This window comes from Monodelphis domestica, chromosome 1 (genome assembly GCF_027887165.1).
Source record: "Monodelphis domestica isolate mMonDom1 chromosome 1, mMonDom1.pri, whole genome shotgun sequence".
Classification (NCBI taxonomy): domain Eukaryota; kingdom Metazoa; phylum Chordata; class Mammalia; order Didelphimorphia; family Didelphidae; genus Monodelphis; species Monodelphis domestica.
Genome location: NC_077227.1, coordinates 458470003 through 458491652, shown reverse-complemented (window position 1 = coordinate 458491652; position 21650 = coordinate 458470003). Strand labels below are relative to the sequence as shown.

Sequence of the window (21650 nt, the reverse complement as noted above, 5' to 3'; positions counted from 1 at the left end):
CATAGCTAGCCAGAGTGACCTATTGAGGAGCCAATCCAGCTGACTGGAACCTTCTGCCTCTTATTTGGAAGCAGCTGAAAACTGAATCATAGGACACAGGGTTTATAGCTAAAAGGGACTGGAGTGGTCAGGTCCAAACCCCCTATCTTACAGATGAGAAATCTGATTCAGGAGGGTGGGCCAGGGCTTCCACCTGCAAATGCTGTTCTCTTGCTGCTAGAATCAGGTGTCTTGCTAGCAAACAGGAAGTGACCCAGGGACAGCCGGTCAGTGAGGAAGGAGATAACAATTGTAAAAAGCAAACACTAGGATTTAGAAAGCATAGAAGCCTGAGGCGATTGGGGACACAATGCACTGCCCATCTCAGTAGGTCCCGAGGGTGTCCTTGTATTACAGCCCAGTGTGGCCATAGCGTGAGTCATGGGAAGAAGGCTGACCTAGGTGTGTGTGTCCTAGCCAGACTCCATCACTATCTCCTGGTGTGACCTTTGTAGTTTTGGGTCTTCATTTTGATATTTTGGGGGGAAAAGATTGAACTAGAACAAACCCCAAAGTCTTCTCAGTTCTAATGTTCTTCAAATCTCTGTCCATCACTGGAAAGGGTGCTGGATTTTAGACAGAGGAGTTGGGTTCAAATCCTGTCCCTCTCACTTCCTACACAACCTCAAGCAAGTTGCTTCTTTGCCTCAGTTCCCTCATCTGTGAAATGAGTTGGAGAAGGAGGATGGCAAACCACTCCAGTATCTCTGCCAAGAAAACCCCAATATAGGGTCATAAAGAGTGGGACATGACTGATATAAATGACTGAATAACATCCATCTTCACTCCCAAATCCCTGTCCCAATTTGGTTGATAGCAAATACCCAGGTAGGTAAGGTGTGTTTGAGTTTGTGTGAAAATGTATCCCAAAGCTAAGCAGCTGAAGTGCAACTTTAATGTGACGATTTTAAAGAGACAGATGGACAGACAGACAACGAGACAGAAAAGAAGACAGAGAAAGTTAGAGACAGAGAGCAGACTTTGCACATCCAAATGAAGTGTCAATCCACTGAAAGTGATCCCTATGGCAGGTGGTTGTGTGCTGGCTTATTCCAATGAGCCTGCCATACTTCCAAGACATCTGGGGTCTCCTCTTGGTGAATGGTCTCCAGAACCTGCAGTCCATTCTCTTGAATCTTTGTAGTAGTTGCAAGTCTTGGCCAGTCAGGATACCTTGAAATCAATAGATGCTAAATAAATGTTTATTGAATTAATTTGTTTAAGGGTAGGTTGGAATTCTACAACCAGTAAAGAAAAAAAAAAGGATCCAAATTGGGTGAATAAAGGAGCTTGTTCTGGGTCGTACCATTTTGAGTTACAAACAAGGTGCAGATAGGGAGGATAAGCCTAGGGAAAAGACCTGTAACTTCATTGACATCCGGGGACTCCTGGATGAGGAAAATTACCTCTATCAGTACAGATCAGCAACTGATAGCCTTAAGAGAGCTACCCAGAATAGGGAGATGTTAAGTGCAGCCATTAGGTCAGAGGCAGGATTGGAACCCAGTTCTTCCTGGCTTTGAGGCCAGCTCTCATAAAGAGACTCGTTGCCATCCAGTATTAGAAGCATGACCCACTGGTTTGTCCCTGGAATGTCATCAGTCGCCTAACCCCTCTTAATTCTAGCCCTTCCCTCTCTTAATTATCTCCTATTCATCCTCTAGAGAGCTTGCCTTGTGTATAACTGTTTGCATGTTGTCTCCCCCAGTAGATTGTAAGCTCCTTGAGGGCAGAACCTGGCTTTTGCCTCTTTTTTTGTATCCCCAGCTCTTAGCACAGAGCTGATGCATAGTAGACGCTTGATAAATGTGGATAGATCAACACACACACATATATGCACTTATACACGCATTCCCCTCCTTGGCCTGATTGTAGTTAACAATGAAAATAATGAGATGATTTTTCTGACTTAAAAACCAGTCCCAAAGGTACTTCCAAAGAGGGTTCCAGACTTGGCTTTAGCAATGAGAGCATCGTTGGGATGAGCGTAGGACTCCACAATGGGACCAGTACCCTTTGAGGGAAAAGGGATAGGTTAGACTAAAGGGTTTCTGAAGGTCCCTTCCCATTCTGTCATTTCAAGTCCAAACCTTTTTGTTAAAAAATTAGCCTCATAACTTTTATTCATATCTCATTAGTGAGTCCTAGATTACCCCATTCTCTGTTTGCACAGATGACTTCTCTGACCCTTGTGAGGTTTTATTTTCATTAACTACACACAGGTCCTATTTGCTCTAGATTTTTGAGAGCAATGTGGTGTAACAGGCTGGATTTGGGACAAGAAGACCTGAGTTTGAATCTCGCCTCTTCTACTTTCTCTCTGACATTGGGCAAATCACTTAACCATTCTGGGCCTGAGTTTAATGAGAACGGTGGACTAGATATACCTATACTCCAATGACCTTTGGTGTCCCATTTCTATATTAAGAATTCTCCAGGGGGCAACTATGTAGCTCAATGAATTGAGAGCCAGGCCTAGAGATGGGAGATCCTGGGTTCAAATCTGGCCTTATACACTCCCTAGCTGAGTGACCCTGGACAAGTCACTTAACCCCCATTGCTTAGCCCTTGCCACTCTTCCACCTTGGAACCAATACACAGTATTCATTCTATGGCAGAAGGTAAGGGCTTTTTAAAACAAATAAACAAACAAACAAATGAATGAATAAATAGATAAATAAAATTTAAAAGAAAAACAAAAGAATTCAATTGTGTGGCCCCTGCCAGGTCAATAGGCCAAATATAGCTGGAATAGATTTTAAAAGTTCATTTAGTTCCTATTTATTTTGAATCCTAGAGTAGGTCTCTTTGGCCCTAGTTTGGCCCTCCCTCTCTTTGGCTGGCTTTGGAGACAGTCATGATGCTACTACCCCAGACTATGGAGACTGGGAGCTGACCTTCTCACCTCCATCATGGTCTTCCTCTCCTGAAGAAGGCTGGCAGGTGGGACGGGAATGGAGGGGATGGGAATTTGCCATGGCTGGTGTGTATTGTAACTCTCTTTGCCGCTGTATATTCAGGGTGATCAAGGGCTGCCTGGTGTGCCCGGAGATATCGGATTCCAAGGAGATAAGGTAACTGCATCTAATTTCTGCTCTTCCCCCCTCTCCTGCTCATGCCCCATTCAGCTTCCTCCCCCTCTAGATCCTGTGCCCAGAACCTCTGAGCTGTTTGCCTTTTAGCCTCACAATTCCCACTGGGTTCTGGGGACCAAGACCATTTCCTAGAGTAGAATTCTGAGCTCGATGCTGGAACTTCCTGTCTATAAATCACCCCCTTCAGAGGAAAGAGAACACTCCTCTGAGTCCTAAGCAGAGTGCTCTGTAGGTAACAGCAGCAATGCTTTATATCCAAGGGACACAGAAGTAGATGAGATGGTTTCCACCAGATAAACTGTAAATATTCCTGGCATTCCCATCAAGCGTTTAACCCTGGTTAGGGGTCCAGATAGTGAAGCTCAGTGGAGATGACTTGTTCGAAGTTATGTAGTCAGGGATAACAAAAGCTCTGAGTCTCAGTCATTAGCTACCTCTTCCTTCTCCTGTACCCCAATAGATAGATGTGTGTGTGTGTTATATAGTGCCTTAATCTCTTTGTTATTTACTATCCATTTGTCCTTGGACAAGTCTCCTTTCTGGGCTTTGAGTTCCCTTTTCTGTAAAATGAGGGGGTTGAATTAGATAACCCCTAAGGTTCTTTCCAGTTCTGAATTTTGTTGTAAGGAACATGGTGACATTTGCAGAAAAGTGGCATGGGACCAGCAGGAAGATTCTGGAACGTTGGAAGGGGTTTAGGCTGAGACCAAGACAGTTAGTGGGCTTTCCTTACAACAATTTCTGGCTCCATGATGACTTGGTTCCTCACAATAATTCTGTAAGGTGGGCAGGGAAGGATGCATCATCCCCATCTTAAAAGAAGAAACTGCATAAAGAGGTGCCCAAAGTCACATGGCTATTAAGTTTCAAACTAACATTAAAACCCTGTTCTTCTCATTCCAAGACCGTCATGCTTTTTAGTAGGCTAGGCCACCTGGGTAGACTTTTCTGACATTTTTCTATATGAATCTCTTGCTGACAACCATCCCAATATCTCTGGAAACCTGATGAAACTTTCTTCTTGCTGGTTTTAAGCCAGGTGTAAAATGACCCCAGTCAAGTATTTTGGGAAGATGAGCTTGAATGATTGCTCCAAAGATTCTTTGCCAAGAATGGACTTGTAACATTGAAGTCTACTCACCAGCCTATGTTATTCCTGCTTTTCTCTGGCTTCCCTAAAGGAGGGTCACCCTGGATCGCCTTCTCCCACTGGCACCTTCATGAAGAGGGCATTTGTGTCATGTCTTGGGCTGTCTTGGGAGAGAGCCAGAGTGATCTTCGTCTAGTACTAGCTTCTTCTTTGAGCTTTACTTATATAGACTGATAGGGATCAATAGAGGCATTGGCATTTCTAGGAATGAGTTACTACTACCTTCATGGACACTAAAGGCAAGTAGATCTCTTAGTCTCTCTAAAATTCAACTCTACCAGCTTGTCAGCTCCATGAGAAAAGAGATGGTCTTGGATACATTTTACATTTCGTCCAGCACCAAATTGGGCTATAGGAGACATGGGGTGCTTAATTCATTTGAATGCCTAACCTCCTGTGCCTCAGTTTCTTTATCCATAAAATAAAAATACTTATGGGGTTGGTACGAGGATCTGTCAGCAAGGATTTATTATTTTTTAAAAAACCTTTGCTTTCTCTCCTAGTAACAACTCTCAGACAGAAAGGTAAGGGCTAGGTAGGCAAATGGGATTAAGTGACTTGCCCAGGGTCACACAACCAAGAAGTATCTGAGGTGAGGTCATCCCACCTCTAGACCTGGCACTATCTACTCTGCCTCCTGGCTTCCCCTTCAGCCAGGATTTATTAAAAATTTACTAAGAATATGGCACTATGTGAATGTTGGGGACATAAAGATTACATCTGATGATGGTTGTGAAGTCCTAGGCAAACCTTAAGTGTTATACAAATATAACCTATCACTATTATTTCCTGAATGGGTACGCTTGTCATTGACTCACTGAGGTCCAAAGATGTTTTCCTTGAAATTCTCTTCTCTCCTTTAATGTCACACTGTTCTGTACTTTGTAGGGGAGCCAGGGAATGTCAGGGTCACCAGGTGCTCGAGGAAAGCCAGGCCCCCCAGTAAGTAAGCCTTCTTCATTTGTTTCTAAATCTTTTCCCTTCTCCCTCTACAAGGATCTCTCCTCTCCATTCCAGCTTGCTGCATGGTGGCTCCTGGAGAGATTGTGTTTCTGGTACTCACCTCTATCCTCCCTCTCTTTTCTGCTCTACAGGGCAAATCTGGTGACAAAGGACCAGTTGGGTTTCCTGGGCCTCCAGGCCCTGAGGTATGTGGCTACTTGGTTGTTCTCACTCTAGAGCTCTGATGGCAAAGTATTGTTTCCCCCTTCTGATTGCTTTTCTTCTTGGGCTCCTGGTCTTTGGCAATTGCTGGGGAGTGGGCCAGAGTTCCCCAGAGCATTTTTTGGTGGATATAGTATTGGAAATGGAAGTGGGTGGGGGTTGATATTTTAATTTTGAGAGAAATAGCCAGGAGACCTAGTCTTTCCTCTTTCCATCAGATTAAGGCTATACTCGTGGCTCATTTACACAGTACTAGATCTCAGAGAAGCCGATTATATAGAGTTATGGATTCTCTTCTGATACTTCCAATTCCCCCCTTTTTCAACATCTCCCGAGCCCTGGAGTCACATAGAGAGTATAATCTAGGAGGATTTTTGATGCAGCTGATACATTTTGATGGCCTTGTTCAGTGGCATGATGTTTTTCTTCCCTCTTTTTAATGATCTATCTGGATCTTGAAATGTTAGTGGGGCAGATCTGCTCTTTGGAGAGTAAAAGGAGGAAGCAGATATAAAAACTGATCTGGGCTCCTCAGGGTTCTAAGAACCAGGAGCCTTTCATTAGAGGGAGCCCCAGGCCTGACTGGTCCCAGTCAGATCCCAGCTGAATCTGGGCTGGCCTCAAGAACCCACCAAGCCCAACAGCTGTCTGACTTTGCTGTACTTGGCTCTCAGTGAGGCCTTTCTCTGTCCAAGACAAAAGAGCTTTGGCGCTACTCAGCTTCCTGAATCATTCCAGAGATTCTCATTTTCATGCCTCTTGGGAACCCTGTGGACAAGGGAATATTTCCTGTGGTGCTAGAATGTCTCCACATTTTCCAGTCTCACCTTTATACCTCAGGAGAGCCTGAGTGAGAAAGGGGTTCGGAGGCACACAGAGAGAGGTGTAGCATTTTGTTGTTGGGTGCAGTTCCAGGGGAAGCAATGCTTTTGCTACCCAGAGCCACTCTGGACTTAGCAAGCATCTCCTACCTGACCCCATAATCCACCTCACATCCAAACAGGGCCCACTGTTAGAACATTTAATTCATCACAGTGCTGTCTTTGGCCGCAGAATGGGACTATCTTTAGAATGCCAAATTCAGACACTTTTTGATAGACTTATTTATTTCATTGGTCTCCAAAGAGAAAGATCTAGGGGTATTCAAGAGCTTCTCTCTGAGGCTGGCCGTCAAGCCTTAGCCTTTCATTGGCTGTGACCGGGGATCTCCAAAGAAGCCAAACGATGGCTCTGGCATCCCTCGTTTGTTTCTGTGGGATGGTAGGGCATATTTCTCAGTTATCCTTGACCAGTGGGGTGGAGTGGATCGGATTCAGCTTAGCTGCAGACAGAAGCTGATGAACATGTCATCACTCTGGAGTTTTCCCCTTCCCATTGCTGTGGAGAGGGGAATACTTCGATTCTCTCATCAGTGGAGAACATGTGTGTGAGCGCCAGCCACTGATTACCATTACAACAGCCAAATCCTCACTTGAGGAAATCAAGGGCATTTCCAAATGCCCAGCTCACTTCCTTCCCCTTCCCCCAGGCCACAAAATTCAAAACATCTTGTCCTGGCACAGGTTAACCCTAAATCTGTCATTTTGTGCTGTGTTTGAGGAGGTTGGTAGCCATTATTTTCACCTAGATCCTGCTTGTATCAGCTGTGCTTGCATGATCTCTGCCTTTCTGCTTCCTTGTAGGGTTTCCCAGGGGACATAGGACCACCAGGCCAGAATGGTCCAGAAGGTGCAAAGGTGAGTCAGTGGCCAGTGACAGCTTTATGCTTAGATGGAAATGGCTGAAGGAGATGGGTACGGAGACTGAGGGGTGGGGCACGGAAATAGGGAGGGGGAAATGGATCGAGATTGTTCTGGCTCAATCCTGGATTTGGGATGTTTGCATTGAGGGCCCTCCAAGAGTTCTCTCCATGGTGGAATTGATGTTGGATGCTATCCCGTGGTAGCATGTGCTAGAAGGCCAGAAGCATCTTGTCTGTGTCAATGGTTCTTTGGAGTCCAGACTCCAATCTTCTGAGACCTCTTTCTTTTCTCTTCTGTCTAGGGAAAGCCAGGAGCCCGAGGCTTACCAGGACCGAGAGGACAGCTTGGGCAGGAGGTGAGACAGCCTGGCTCCGTCTGCTGCCCTCCCTGGAGTCACCTCCCTGGCATGTTTCCCTGTCTCTGAACTTGAGCTCTTGGCCGTGCTTGGCTGTGGGCATTTGGAGGTTGGAATCTTTCCCTCACTGTGCCTGGAAGCCACTGGGGAAGAGGCCCAATAGGCTGGGGTTCAATATTCATATTGGAGACACATGGATAATGGTTGGTTGGGAATAGGAGGTCTCCAAGCAGTGACGGGGGAACACCACTGTCTCGGGATATCTTGAGGTCCCTCATCTTGAAAATCTTCCATGGATGCTGGATGAGCACTCTTCAGGAATGTCATTAAAGACTTTTGAAGTCTAAGAGCTCATGAATTCCAATATTTTCTTCATTCCCCACCTCAACCAGAGATCCTTCTTTTTTCTTTCCATGCCTAATGTGATTCCATTTAGTGAGAAAATTACAGTAGTTGCAATAAAGAATAAAGAAGAAAAATAAAGAGATAGTCAGCTTTCAGGCAAATGAAGAAACCACTATCTTGAGAACTATTTGGAGATAGTCTATAATTGTCAGTGAATTTGAAGCAGATATTCCAGAAACTTAAAGACTAAGAAATTGGAAGTGAAACGGACCTTAGAGATCACCTTGAGAGGAAACAGCAAAGGAAAAAAATCAGAAACTCTGATATTTACTGATATTTACTATATTACTACATATATAATATATTATTGATATTTACCTATGTGACCTTGGGCTAGTCATTTAACTTCAGTTTCCTTATCTGTAAAATAAAAGAGTTGGATTAAATGGCCTCTCAAACCTCTTTTGGCTCCAAACCCAAGATCCCAGGATCAAATCCAATCTTCTGCAGGAAATTGAGGTCCAGGAGGGGGAAAAAGGATTTTTAAATAGCACAGGCAGAATTCAAATTCAAATCTTCTAAGTCCAAACCCAGTGTTCTTTCCATTTATATATTTTTTCTTTCCATTTATATTGCTTTGTCGTCTCACTCTCCAAAAGCTTTCATGCCTTTGGACATGGGCCCAGGGCAAGAGTGCTGGGTTTGGGAGTCAGGGAGAATCTTGTCTTCCCACAGCCGCATGCAGACATCCCACTGGCCTGGCTCAGAGGCCCTTACAAGAATAGGAGCCAGGGGAACTGTTTCTGGGGGAAACTGCTCTGCCATTTGGGCGGGGAGGAGGGTGGTTTTTCTGGATGCTTACACATGAGAGGCAGCATGGAATAGGTGACCCAGAGTTGTGTGAGGAGAAGATCAGAGAGGAGTAAGAGCTAAGATATCAGAGCATGTTAGTGTTTTGAGAGTTGGAATGGACTTTAGAGATCATGTTTCTGACCCCTGGTTTTACATATAAGGAAACTAAAGCCTAGAATGATTATGATTCTCGATTTAAAACTAGAAGGGACGTTAGAGATCACTTGGTCCAATCTTCTCATTTTAGATTTGTGGAAACTAAACTGGTAAAATGATCTGTAGTAAATGGAAGAACTAGGATTCAAACCCAGGCCCTTTCACTCTAACTAGCTCTTTCCATGGTACCAAACTATGGTTTGCCCAAGGTCTGTGTAGGTAGTAGAGTCAGGATTCTGCCCCAAATCCTCTGACTTTAAATTCATCCCTTTTCCCAAGTATTCATGAGGAAAGTCAAAACCCTCCATGCAGTATTTCCACCACTACAGATTTATTCTCTGATCTTGCAGGTTTATAATAGTATTGGTGGCTTAGTTGTTTAAATAATCTGTTTTGTAAACAGGGGATCTGGGATTCATTGTTCCAATATATCTTTTTTTCTGCAAACCTGGTATGGTGCTCTCAAATTCTCCTCAAGGGCAGAGATTTTGTCTTCCATATCTTTGCATCTTCTTTGAGTTCAGTGACCTGTACTTATTTGTTTTTGTCGTTCAGTCATGTTCAACTCTTCATGACCCCATTTTTTTTACAAAGATACTAAAGTGGTTTGCCATCTTCTCCAGCTCATTTTATAGATGAGGAAACTGAGGCAAATGGGGATAAGTGATTGACCCAAGTTCCCATAGCTACTAAATTCCTGAGGCCAGATTTGAACATAGAAGATGACTCTTCCTGGCTCCAGACCCAGCACTCTATCCACTGTACCACCTGACTGCCCTGGACTTATTTAGGGCTTTGTAATTATCTGTAATAGCATCCTTCACATTGAAATTACCTACCTACTATTAGTACCTGCTCAGTACTATATGATTTGACATGATTTTTCCCCCTTCCCATTGATCACAATGTGTGGCATTAAGTCACCCACCCTCTTTCAAGCACAGGTGCCATTTGCAAAAAACAAGCCATGGTTAGACATGTATTATATAGTTGAGTAGATCACCAAAGCTTCAAACTTATGGATTTGGCTTATGGAGCTTGGTGTCTAACCTGCTAACTCCACAAAGGCACCAATCAAAAACATTCATTCAGATGTTTCTAGTGAGAGTTTGCCCTTCCTTGAAGTCCACTGAGGTCTACGGGTCTCTCTCTGGCCTGAGGTTGGCCCTAAATTCACTTGAAGACAGTCTAATGTATGAAAGAAACCTACAACATGGGAGACAGTGGGGTCAGCGTTTGGTATGAGGCCTTTGTCCTGAAGGCTACAGGAGTCAAGGTTATGCCCTCCTGACACAAAGTGTCCCGGGTTTGTTGTTTTTCTAAGTCCACAGGCTATTTTTTCAAATCCCAATTAATTATCTTCAGGATGACATAAATGGATTAATGACACTCTTCCCTTTAGAAATGCTCCAAGTATTTCCAGACCTGCTCTTACTGGGCTTCTCAGGAACTGTGGGAAAGAGGGAAACTTGCCTCAGGAAGTTCATTTCATGATGATGGTGTGAAGCTAATAGAGGTGTCTGATTTTGTGCTCTCTGTCTCTTTTTCCCATTCTATCCCTTGGTCTTTAGGGAGATGAAGGACCAATGGGGCCACCAGGATCCCCTGGGTTAGAGGTAAGTGTCCTACTCACCATACTAGGTAGGATTTTGATAGATCCAAGTTTGGTATGGTGGAAAGGGAAAGGCAAATACCCTGGAAATAAGCGTAAAGATTAAAATTAATATCCAGTACTCCAAGTATTATATTTAATAATATTTATTAAAAATTTATCTTGAAGTATAAGGACCATTGTAAGAGCACAAGAAAAAATTGTCACTTATGTCAAGATGCCAAGCTCACCAATTTTTAACTTGGCCTAGTCAATATTCCCTTGAGATCTTAGGTCTGGAGGAGACTTTGACCAGCCATTTGGTCAGCCACTGACCAGCCCCTGCCTTTAGATAAGTAATTGCATGAACTTACTAATGTTTGAAATAGCCTTTTATTTATTTTTACAGCTCCTTTTTAATCCAGCCTCTGACATGTACAGGTGACATGGTCAAGTTACTGAGCAAGTAACTGAAATTTTCCATGTTTTGTCAACTCTCTAGTCTGGCAGGTACAGCAAAAGTACCAGCCTTCAGAGGATAGAAGGAGTTTACTCATCAGGAGTTCTCCATATCAACTAAATCACAGATCCAGACCCTCTCCCTAACCCATATTTCAAAAAAACCTATAACTTCAGTCTTAGAATTGATACTAAGTGCTAGTTCCAAGGCAGAAGAGTGGTAAGGTCTAGACAATGGGGGTTAAGTAATTTGTCCACAATCACACAGCTAGCAAGTGTCCCAGGTCAAATTTGAACCCAGGATCTAGGATAGAGGCCTAACTTTCTTTGCATTGAGTCACTTAGCTGCTCCCCTAACCCATTTTAATTTTATAAGGCTTTATTCCAGCCATTCCCTCTCTCTTGATCCTCACAACAATCTGGAGATGGCAGATATTATGATCCCCCTCCAACAGATAGGGAAATTGAGACCCAGGTTAGTGCAATGGCTTACCTGAGCAATAGTTTGATTAAGTAAAACAGTCAAACTGGGCATAAAATCTAGAACCTACCAATCATTCACCCAAGACTGTTTGCATTTATTACTATCCTTTACAAGACTAGAAAATAACTTCTCCTCATGGCTGTAGCCCCCTGTTAACCGCTCATGGTAAGGGTCTGTTCTGGCTAATTCAGAAGCATGTTTTGCATGACTTCACAGGTATGATAGATATACTGTTTGCCTTCTCAGTGGAGAGGGAGGAGGCTAGAGGAAAGAAGAGAATTTGGAATTCAAAATGTATAGAAATGATTATTAAAAGTGAACAAATTAAAATAATTTTTAAAATGGAAAGTTCTTGCTCTCAATAGATAGATAACAACAATAAAACCAACAAAAATTAGGGATCTATTCCCTGACCTTTACCACTCTTCATATACCTTCAAGTCATGCCTTTTTCCTTGACCTTGTCCTCCCTTCCACTCACCTTTGTTTTTCAGGGTCAGCTTGGCAGGAAAGGATTTCCAGGAAGGCCTGGCCCTGATGGCTCCAAGGTAAAGAGGATTTCATCATGATTAACCAAGACTGGAGATGCTGGGAGTGGGGGGTGGGGGTGGGGGAGAAGGACTTAGAGAATAGGGACCAGATGATGGGGACAGGCTGGGAAATCAAGGAATCAAACAACAGAGATTAATTACCAGCATGATAGATTCCTCATGGTGACCTATGAAATGAGGCATTGGCTCACATGCCCATGGGTAAATATAAATAATAATAGATGACAGTAACAATTAAGAAACCTCAGGCTTGTACTCTTTGGTCACAAAGCTCTAAACATTCTTGATTTCCTTTGATCCTCAAAAACGACCCTTCAGTGTAGACGGGGTAAGGATTAATATTCATTTGAAAAAAGTAATGCCCAGAGTTGCCAACAGGTTTTCTCATGGCCAAATAGCTACTAGTAAGTGTCCGAGCCAGATCTGTTTTTTCTCACTATTCTCATCCTGCTGTCTCTCAAAGTTACTAGCAGTATGTCTCATGAGTCATTTGCTAACCCCATCCTCTGCTTTCTGAATCTGCGATGGGGAGGCACTCGTACCCTGAACTCTATGAGAAAGGGTTGCTTGGGGGAAGATGGAGGGGCTATGCAAATGATGAATTCTGTGTGGAATAGAGAAAATGGGATATAAATACAATTGACCCAGTCAATTTTTAAACCTAAGGGATCAGGAAAACTCCGTGCCAGGCACAACCTGTGGTCAGCAGCCCCACAGAGGTCTGAACCCTTTTTCTTTATGCATCCTGGCTTGGTTTCTGTGGCAAAAGGAATGACGAGCTTTTAGCATATTACATGTTGTTTTACAAACCCATGTGGCTTCCCCTCTCTGTTTGCCTCTTTCCATGTCACTGGTCTTGTGGGTATGATGGAGGTGGGGGGAGGATAGGGAGGCTGAGGTTTCTTATTCTCTCTCCATGACTTCTGGGTCTTAAAGTACTAGACACTCCATCTCCAGCCTGCTGGAGCCCGTCAGGCAAGATCAAGAAGGCAAGAAAAATTCAGACATGATAGATTCAGAATGGCTTTCATTATAGCCATTTAGGGGTGTTTGAGAAATCAGTAGAATGTCATAGCTGGAAAGGACCTTAAGCATCATTCAGTCCAACACCTTCATTTGACATGGGCAGAAATGGGGGTCCCAGACAGGAGAATTAATTTGCCTGGAGTCATACGGTAAGTATTGAAGCTAGAACTCAAATCTGAATTTCCTAATTCCCAAGCCCTATTTTCTTTACAGGATGTCCATGAAGGTTGAGTCATAGAAGATAACTGTGGCCTCCTACTAGTGGTTCATGTTCATATTCTTGGAATAGGTGGTTACTGGAGCTGGTCCAAGGGACATTTCTAATATCCTTATGGAATGTTCGTACCCAGAGCTCTGGAGTCAATCAGGCTGTGCTTTGAATTAGAATGCCCTGTGCATGGAGCTGTATGGATAGGACATAGTCATCATGGACATGGGCCAAGGAGGAGACATTGAGACACATTATATTGTGGGAATTGGTAGAATGGAAAGACTACTGAATTTAGTGTCAGAAAATCAGGTACTAAGACCTGTGTGATCTTGGGCAACTTCAATAACTCTTCTGGATCTCAGTATTCTCATCTGTAAAACAAAGGAATTAGACAAATGGCCTCTAAGGTCCCGCTCGGCTTTAAATTTAAAGTCCAGTGATCTTGTGACTTAAGGTATCCCTTAATATTCATGGTTGTTGTTCATCTGTTTCAATCATGTCTGACCCTTTGTGACCCCATTTGGGGTTTTCTTGGCAAAGATCCTGGAGTAGTTTGCCATTTCCTTTTCCAGCTCATTTTACAGATGAGAAAACTGAGGCAAACAGGATGAAGTGACTTGCCCAGGGTCACACAGCTAGGAAGTGTCTGAACTCAAGTCTTCTTGACTCCAGGCCTGTCTATTGTACTACCTTACTGCCCACTTCATTCTTGCTCTCCTTAAATGAGCCCAGAGACTTTTTGCAAAACCTGGAGATGGCAATCAGTGGCTAGGAAGAGAATAAACATTTATATAGTACCTATTATATTCTATAATATAATAATTAAAGTATTGTCTCATTTAATTATCATAATAATCCTGTGAGGTAACTGGTGCTGTTATTCCCAGTTTACAGTTGAGAAACTTGAGGCAAACAAGGATTAAATAACTTGCCAAGGGTTGCACGGATAATAAGTGAAGCTAGATTTGAATTCAAGTCTTCCTGACTCCAGCCATAGTGCTCTCTACACTTCACTACCTCACTAGTTCTAGACACAATCAACTTTTAGTTTTTGTATCTCTGGCTTGTTTTGCAACATGTTCTTCTATTATTTTTCCTCCAGCATCTAACATTTCTTTCTATGATGGCTGGTGGTCTAACTTGGTCTAAAATGACAGAGTATTGTGAGATGGAGCCATTTACCATATAGAGCCCTATGCGGGAGGCAGCTTATTCCACAGCTTTGGACCAGTTGGCTGAAAAGTTCTCCTGAGTCCTGCATCGGAGTTTTCTATGGAGAAATCAGAAGTGGATCTGAGCTTGGGGTCTGTAGCCCAGCTGTGGCCACCAGTGGCTGGCCTTCCCCTTTCCAATCCCCTGGTGACATTCCTCCTGGTCTCCTTGCAGGGTGAGCCAGGAAATGCAGGTCGACCTGGAAGAGTGGGAGAGCAGGTACGTCATTGACTTTTCTCTGTCATCTGACTCCCTTAAGCCAGTGTATGAGCCCAGCCTGAGCTAGGCCTTAGAAACTCAGAGCCTGATTCTTCATTCAGCATCTGGATTCTCCAGTTGCTTCTCTTCTCTGCCTCCTCTTTTGCTATGTCTTTGGCCTTTTCATTGCTGGTTTGAATCTCCCTTTAGGAATGAGCCCCTAACTTAGGATGCTAATGCTTTGGCTATCGCTGGTCATAATGGCGATACCTTACATAAGTACAGAGCTATGCTTATAATCTGTATCCCCATCTTCTGCTTCAACAGCTTTAAAAAATAAGGAAGTATTATTCCTAATGGACAGATAAGGAAACTGAGACCCAAACAAGTGAAGTGATTTGTCCATTTGTTAATGGATAAACTGGGACTAATCTCTATGGTCTGATTTTAGTCAGTGGTGCTGCTGTGAATAATAGGGACTAGGAATAGAGACTGGACCTGTGATTTCATTGGTGTAGAGAACTCCCAGGTAAGCAAAATCCCAATACCAAAGAAATTTGGCATCTTTTCTATAGCATACAGCCTCAGAGAGTTGTCTGGAGGCACTGAGAGTTTAAGTGACTTGCCCAAGGTCACAGAGGCAGGATGTGTCCAATGCAGACCTTGAACCCAAGTTTTCCTGATTTTGAGGCCCGATCCCTATCCACTGTGATACACTATCTTGAAGAATATTTCATATTTATTTTAATGTCAACCAGTAGGCATTTATTAAGTTCCATGCTGTTGTACCAGGTATTGTGCTAAGCTCTTGTGTTTTACATATATGATTTCATTTGATTCTTATAGCCACCCCAGAAAGCAAGTGGACTGTTACTTGCATTTTTAGAGATGAGAAAAAAGGATGAAAGAAGGAAAATTAATTTTTGTGTCCATCTGTCTAGGGAGAGGCAAAGATCTGAACCCAGGTCTTCAGATGGCGAGGGTGGCACTTGTCCAAATTTTTTCAATTCCATTCAATATTCTAAGTTACTATGTGCCAGGCACTATGCTAAGCATTGGGGATACAAAGACAAAGATGAAGAAGTCCCTGCCATCAGAGAACTTATATTCCACTAAGAAAACTAGTTTATAGGACAAGGAAAATCAAAGGGGCAAAGTGCACTGACAGTGGGGTGGTGGCGCTGAGGTCAGGGAAGGCTTTGTGAAGGAGCCTCTGAGCTGAACCGGCCTTGAAGGAAAACTAGGATTGAGGGTGACGGAGATGAGAAAAGAGTTTATTTCAGGTCTAGGGGATGATCCATGTAAATGTTGTCTCATGCCCAACTAGGTTCTCTGATCCCTGGAAAGTAAAATCTCTCTGAGGTTTGGGACTGAAGCTCTCCAAATATTTAAGTAAGAGTAACTTTTGATGACCACAGGTTAAAGAAAAGTTACATGCTTGTTTCTTGGCTCTCAAAAATTGTCCATGTTCCTTGACCCAAAGCCTCCTGGAGAAGCCCTGTAAAGCATTATTCTCCTGCTGGAGGTAGAGGAAAGGAATCTCTGGCTGCTGACATCCAGCCATGAATACAAAAGCTTAGGGATGGAAGGTAGGAGGAAAATCAGCAACGGAGTGTCTAATCTGTTTGCCTTAATTTGGGGGTAAAGAGGAAGGGAGAAAGAGCAGTTGGGGATCTTGAAATAATTCCAATGTCATCTGAGCATGTTTTGTAGGAAGAATGTGCATTTAGAAGATCTGTAGGTATCTTGTTTTTTTTCCCACCATTAAATTTTAAAGAAGAATTGAAAAATCAGTGAATTTATTTTAATATCATAGTAGTAAACAGGACACAAATGTATCATCACATGTAAAATTTATAACAGTATATTACAAATATATACAATGTAGACAAATAATTAAATACATAAATAATTATAAACAATATAAATATATATAACAACAACTAGCACTTAATATAGCACATTAAGGTTTATGAAGTGCTTTGTATGTTTTATCTTACTTGATCCTTACAACAACCCTATGAGATAGGTGCTGTAATGACCATTTTATAGAGGAAGAAATTGAGGGCAAGAGAGTATATATCTGATTAATTAAAGATCAGACATCATGGGAATAAGGTGTCCTTAACTCTTTCCACTAATAGGTAGAGGAAATTTGGAGGGGGGCCAGGGTCCAATTGGATGGATGATCTGCAGCCTGAGATGGAGGTGATGACTTCTTTTAGAAGTCTTTAGCCACCACGTGGTTTGGCCAAAGGAATGGCCAAGGCTAGAAAAGCATCAGGTCACATGACCAGGATATATCTGATTTAGAACTCAAACCCAAGTCTTTTTGCTTTAGAGGCTAGCTCTCTATCCACTATGGAACACTGCCTTGAAAAGTATCTCATATTTGGGCAGCTAAGTGGCTCAGTGGATAAAGCTTCAGGCCTGGAATCAGAAGGTCTTGGGTTCAAATTTGGCTTCAGACATTTCCTACCTGTGTGGCCCATGGCAAGTCACTTAACTCTGATTGTCTAGCCATTGCCAATATTGTCTAAGAACTAATATTAAGACAGAAGGTAAGGGTTTAAAAAATACCCCATATTTATATCATGTCAGTCAACAAGCATTTAGGACAGTGGTTCTCAACCTTTCTAATGCCATGACCTTACAATACAGTTCTCATGTTGCAGTGACCCCCAAACCAAAAAATTATTTTGGTTGCTACTTCAAAACTGTAATTTTGCTACAGTTATGATTCCGAATGTAAATACCTGATATGCATTATGTATTCTCATTGCTACAAATTGAGAGGTTGAGAACCACTGATTTAGGAAGTGCTTACTATGTGCCAGGCACTGTGTCAAGCTTTGGTGCTTTCTCATTCATTATCTCATTATCTTATGTCCTCTTTGCTAGAAGATGTCACCTAGGATCTTTATGAGGAGAGATAAGGTTACTTAGGGGCTTCCCCTAATTCAGAACAGAGCTCAAAGAGCATCAATTTAGGTATTTATTGATTTGAAGGGGAATTCATCAAGTGGAAAGGGAAAAGCAGACTTAGTCAATGTTGCTTTAGCAGACAAAACTAGGACCAGTAAGTGGAAGTTTGAGAGAGACAGGTTTCAGCTCAGTATAAAAGGAAGAAGGAGCATCTAGGTTGCCCAGTGGATAGAGCATTGGACTTGGAATCAAGGAAACTGCTCTTCATGAGTTCAAGTCCAGCCTCAGATACTTACTAACCAGGTGACCCTGGGCAAATCACTTAACTATTTGCCTCAGTTTCTCATTTATCAAATGAGCTGGAAAAGGAAATGCCAAACCACCCCAGTATCTTTGCCAAGAAAATCCCAAATGGGGTCCCAAAGAGTTGGGCTTAACTAAAAAACAATAGAACAACAATAATATAAGGAAGAATGTTCTCATGATCAAAACCATCTCATCATAGAATGGGACTGCCTTAGTGAACTAATGTATTTCTTTTCAGGGGAAGTGCTCCAGCAAAGGCTGGATGACTATCTGTTGGGCTATCTGTAGGGCTGGGGAGGGGTTCAGTGGGAAGGGAGATCGTGAGACACTAAGATCCAAGATGTGTCATTTTATGATGACCATATACTGAGTACTTTCTGTGTGCAAAGCTCTGCACTGAAACTGAAAAATACAAAGGAGCAAAAGACATGGAAATTGCTTTTCAGGGGCTACTGCATCAAATTTTTTAAAAATCATATGTGAGGCTTACATACATGCACACAATCAACCATAGGACCTTGTCTCTATCCATCCACAACACAGTCAGTGTAAGTGTCACTGGAGTTGACCACAATTCACCCTCCCTGGGATTCTTTCCACATACCCACCTCCAGCTGCAGGTAGCTCTCCTGTGACATCTTTCCTTTCTCCAAGCCTGCCCTTGATGCCCATTTAACTAGATTTGACCTGAATGTGGTAGGACAGTGGGAGATAGTCTGATTTGGTCTGATAGGGAATGATTAGTTCTCATGAAGTGCTTCATGGGAGATTACCTATTTTCATCATTTCCCACAATTATTTTTTGGGGGAGCATAGTGACAGAGAAGGGCAAAACTCCCAAAATGAGGCAATCATTAAAGCACAAGTCGTGGACAAAATCCATTTCCTTCCCTGCCCCCTGAACCATCTCGCCTGAAGCAAAGGAGCTATGGCCAAACTCCTTTTTCCAATGGATCAGGGGGAGTAGATGCTGGACTCTTGTAATGACTTACTTAGCTGCCCAACTCCGAGATCAGCCCAGTTTCAACCCCTTCCTCTTCCCCCACTCAGTCTCTCCACGCTGTTTGCTCAGAGTGGGCTAGAAGTGAGTGTTTGAATTATGAGATCTGGAGAGATATTTCACATTCTTTGACTGGAAACAATGCTGCTGTTATCCAGAGCCAACCTTTGCTGAAATGCTGGGCCCATGAGATTTTTCTACAATCTGTCCTTTCTTCCAACTCTAACCCCTTCAGTGCTTCAGGTGCAATGGATGGTGTTCCACAGGACTAAGCAGTAGGCTTTCTGACTCCTCCAGGAGAACTGGGAGCAACTGGGTTCCTCATGCTTACTCTCCCCCCTCCCCAAGCTCCTTAAGGGCAGTGACTGTCTTTTGTCTCTTTTTGTAGCTCTAGTGCTTAGTATAGTGCCTAGCACATAGGTGCTTAATGAATGCTTGTTTAAAATGTTTTTCTGTTGATTGATTATTGTTGTTCACCTTGCTTTTGAAGAGAATCAATGATATCATGAGGTGATGTCTTGCCTTGGTTGTGATTTCGATTTAAGCAAGGTAGAGATACACAGATTATTGAGGACCCTTAAAGTGGGAGCAGAAGTGCATATGAGAGGAAGATTCTTCATTGCTCTGTCCACCTTCCCTTCACCTTCCCCATCATCTGTTCTTGTCCCATAAGAAACTTCCAAGATCATTTAGACTGAAGGGTTTTTTTTAATCTTTAAAAACAAACAAACAAAAAACAAAAAATAACCCCTCTTACCTTCTGCCTTAGAATCTATACTAAATATTGGTTCTATGTCTTGATCAATGGCACATGTTAAACCCAGTGGAATTGTGTGCCAGCTATGGGATGATGTTGGGAGAAGGAGAGGGAAAGAAACAAAATACAAAAAAAAAATTAAAAAATATTGGTTCTAAGGCAAAAGAGTGCCAAGGGCAGTGCAAATGGGGTTCAATGATTTACCTAGACTTACACAGGTAGGAAATGTCTAGGGCCAGAATTGAACTTAGGACATCCTGACTCCAAGCCTGGCTCTCTATCTACCATGCTACCAAAAGTTTTTCATCTTTTCTGGTATCATAGATTCCTTTGATAATCTGGTGAAGCCTATGGAACCCTTCAGGGAATAATACTTTTAAAGGCATAAAATGAAATACATAGGATTACAAAAGAAACCAGCTATACTAAAGTTATCAAAATATCCACTTTTTAAAGTTCACAGATTCCAGGTTAAGAACCCTTGAAACCTTTCCCCTTATTCTACAGATGAGAAAATTGAGGTTGTCTTGTTCTAGGATCAAAATCAAAATCCTCTCTTTGCTCTTTAAAGATCTTCACAATCTAGCCCCTTCCTGTATTTCCAATCTTCTTACTACCATCCATACCCTCTAGGATACAACCTACTTGCTGTTCTTTTTTTTTTTTTAATATTTACCTTCTTCTAATACAGAAAATTGGCAAGGGCTAGGCAAACTGGATTAAGTAATTTGCCCAGGGTCACACAGCTAGAAAATATTGGGAAACTAAATTTGAACTTGGGTCTTCCTGACTCCAGGCCTGGCCCACTATCTTCTGTGCCACGTTGCTGGCAACGTATCTTGAGCCCAGATCTGATGCTCCTTATCAACTAACATGGGAGCCAGAAATATTGAAAAGGGAACAAATTAGAATGTAAAAGCTCTCTAAAGAAACTTAGAATTTAATTTAATCAAAGCTGCATAAGGGAACTTAGAAGACTAATAATGTTTTAGAACTGGAAGAGGCCTTTAAGGTCATCTAGTCTCATTTTACTGGTGGGGAAAGTGGGGCCCTAGGTTTGGTTTTGGTTATGCAGTGAATTATTATTTTTTATTTTTTCAGTTAGCTGTAGAACAATTTTTTTTTTAATAAAAACCCTTACCTTCCGTCTTGGAGTCAATACTGTGTATTGGCTCCAAGGCAGAAGAGTGGTAAGGGCTAGGCAATGGGGGTCAAGTGACTTGCCCAGGGTCACACAGCTGGGAAGTGTCTGAGGCCAGATTTGAACCTAGGACCTCCCATCTCTAGGCCTGGCTCTCAATCCACTGAGCCACTCAGCTGCCCCTGTAGAACAATTTTTACCAAATTCGTCTTGACATTTTAGAATTCAAGCTTTTGCCCTCCCTACCTCCCCCCACTTCTTCAAGGTTATATCTGTACTTTCATGCAATATGTATTTCCATAATGCTCATGTCATGATTGAAGCCACATATCACACGTACAATAGAAAACTCAAGGAGTGGAAGATGGCATCCTTTGATCTGCACTCAGACTCCAACAGCCATGGATAACATTTTCTTCATGAGTCCCTTGTGGTTATCTTGGAGGCTTGCTTTGCTGATAATAGTTGAGCCCTTAGTATTTCTGTTACTGTATACATTGTTCTCCTGGTTCTGCTCACTTCACTTTGTATCAGTTCATTTGTCTTTCAAGGTTTTTCTGAACTCACATTATTAAATTATTAAAAGAGCTTGAATTAGACCCCAGGTCTCCAGACTCACATCCATACAACAGGAGTTGGATGGAACCTAGCAGGCCATAGTCCACCTTTCCCCCTTTTTACAGGTGAAGAAACTAAAATCCCAAATTGCCACTGGCTCAAGCTTATATAATATAAAGCATCCAAAAAAGAGCATTGGACTTTGGAATCCAGAGACCTACAGTTGAGTGCTGCTTATAGTCATTTACTAGCTATGTGACCTGCTGGTAGCCTCAGTTTCCTCTCCTGTAAAATGGGGCTGCACTATCCATCTTGCAGAGTTGTGGTGAGGAA

At 42.5% G+C, this 21650-nt stretch overlaps 1 protein-coding gene across 4 annotated transcripts in view; it reads left to right on the top strand.

Annotated features, from left to right (window-relative positions):
• COL27A1 (collagen type XXVII alpha 1 chain) overlaps positions 1-21650 on the top strand; it is a 268951-nt gene that overhangs the window by 138772 nt on the left and 108529 nt on the right. For all 4 annotated transcript variants that reach the window (XM_056812389.1, XM_056812391.1, XM_056812388.1 and 1 more), the window contains exons 17-24: positions 3060-3113; positions 5173-5226; positions 5379-5432; positions 7131-7184; positions 7492-7545; positions 10470-10514; positions 11927-11980; positions 14607-14651. In XM_056812389.1, the coding sequence (XP_056668367.1) occupies positions 3060-3113; positions 5173-5226; positions 5379-5432; positions 7131-7184; positions 7492-7545; positions 10470-10514; positions 11927-11980; positions 14607-14651 (414 nt within the window). The remainder of the gene's footprint in view (positions 1-3059; positions 3114-5172; positions 5227-5378; positions 5433-7130; positions 7185-7491; positions 7546-10469; positions 10515-11926; positions 11981-14606; positions 14652-21650) is intronic.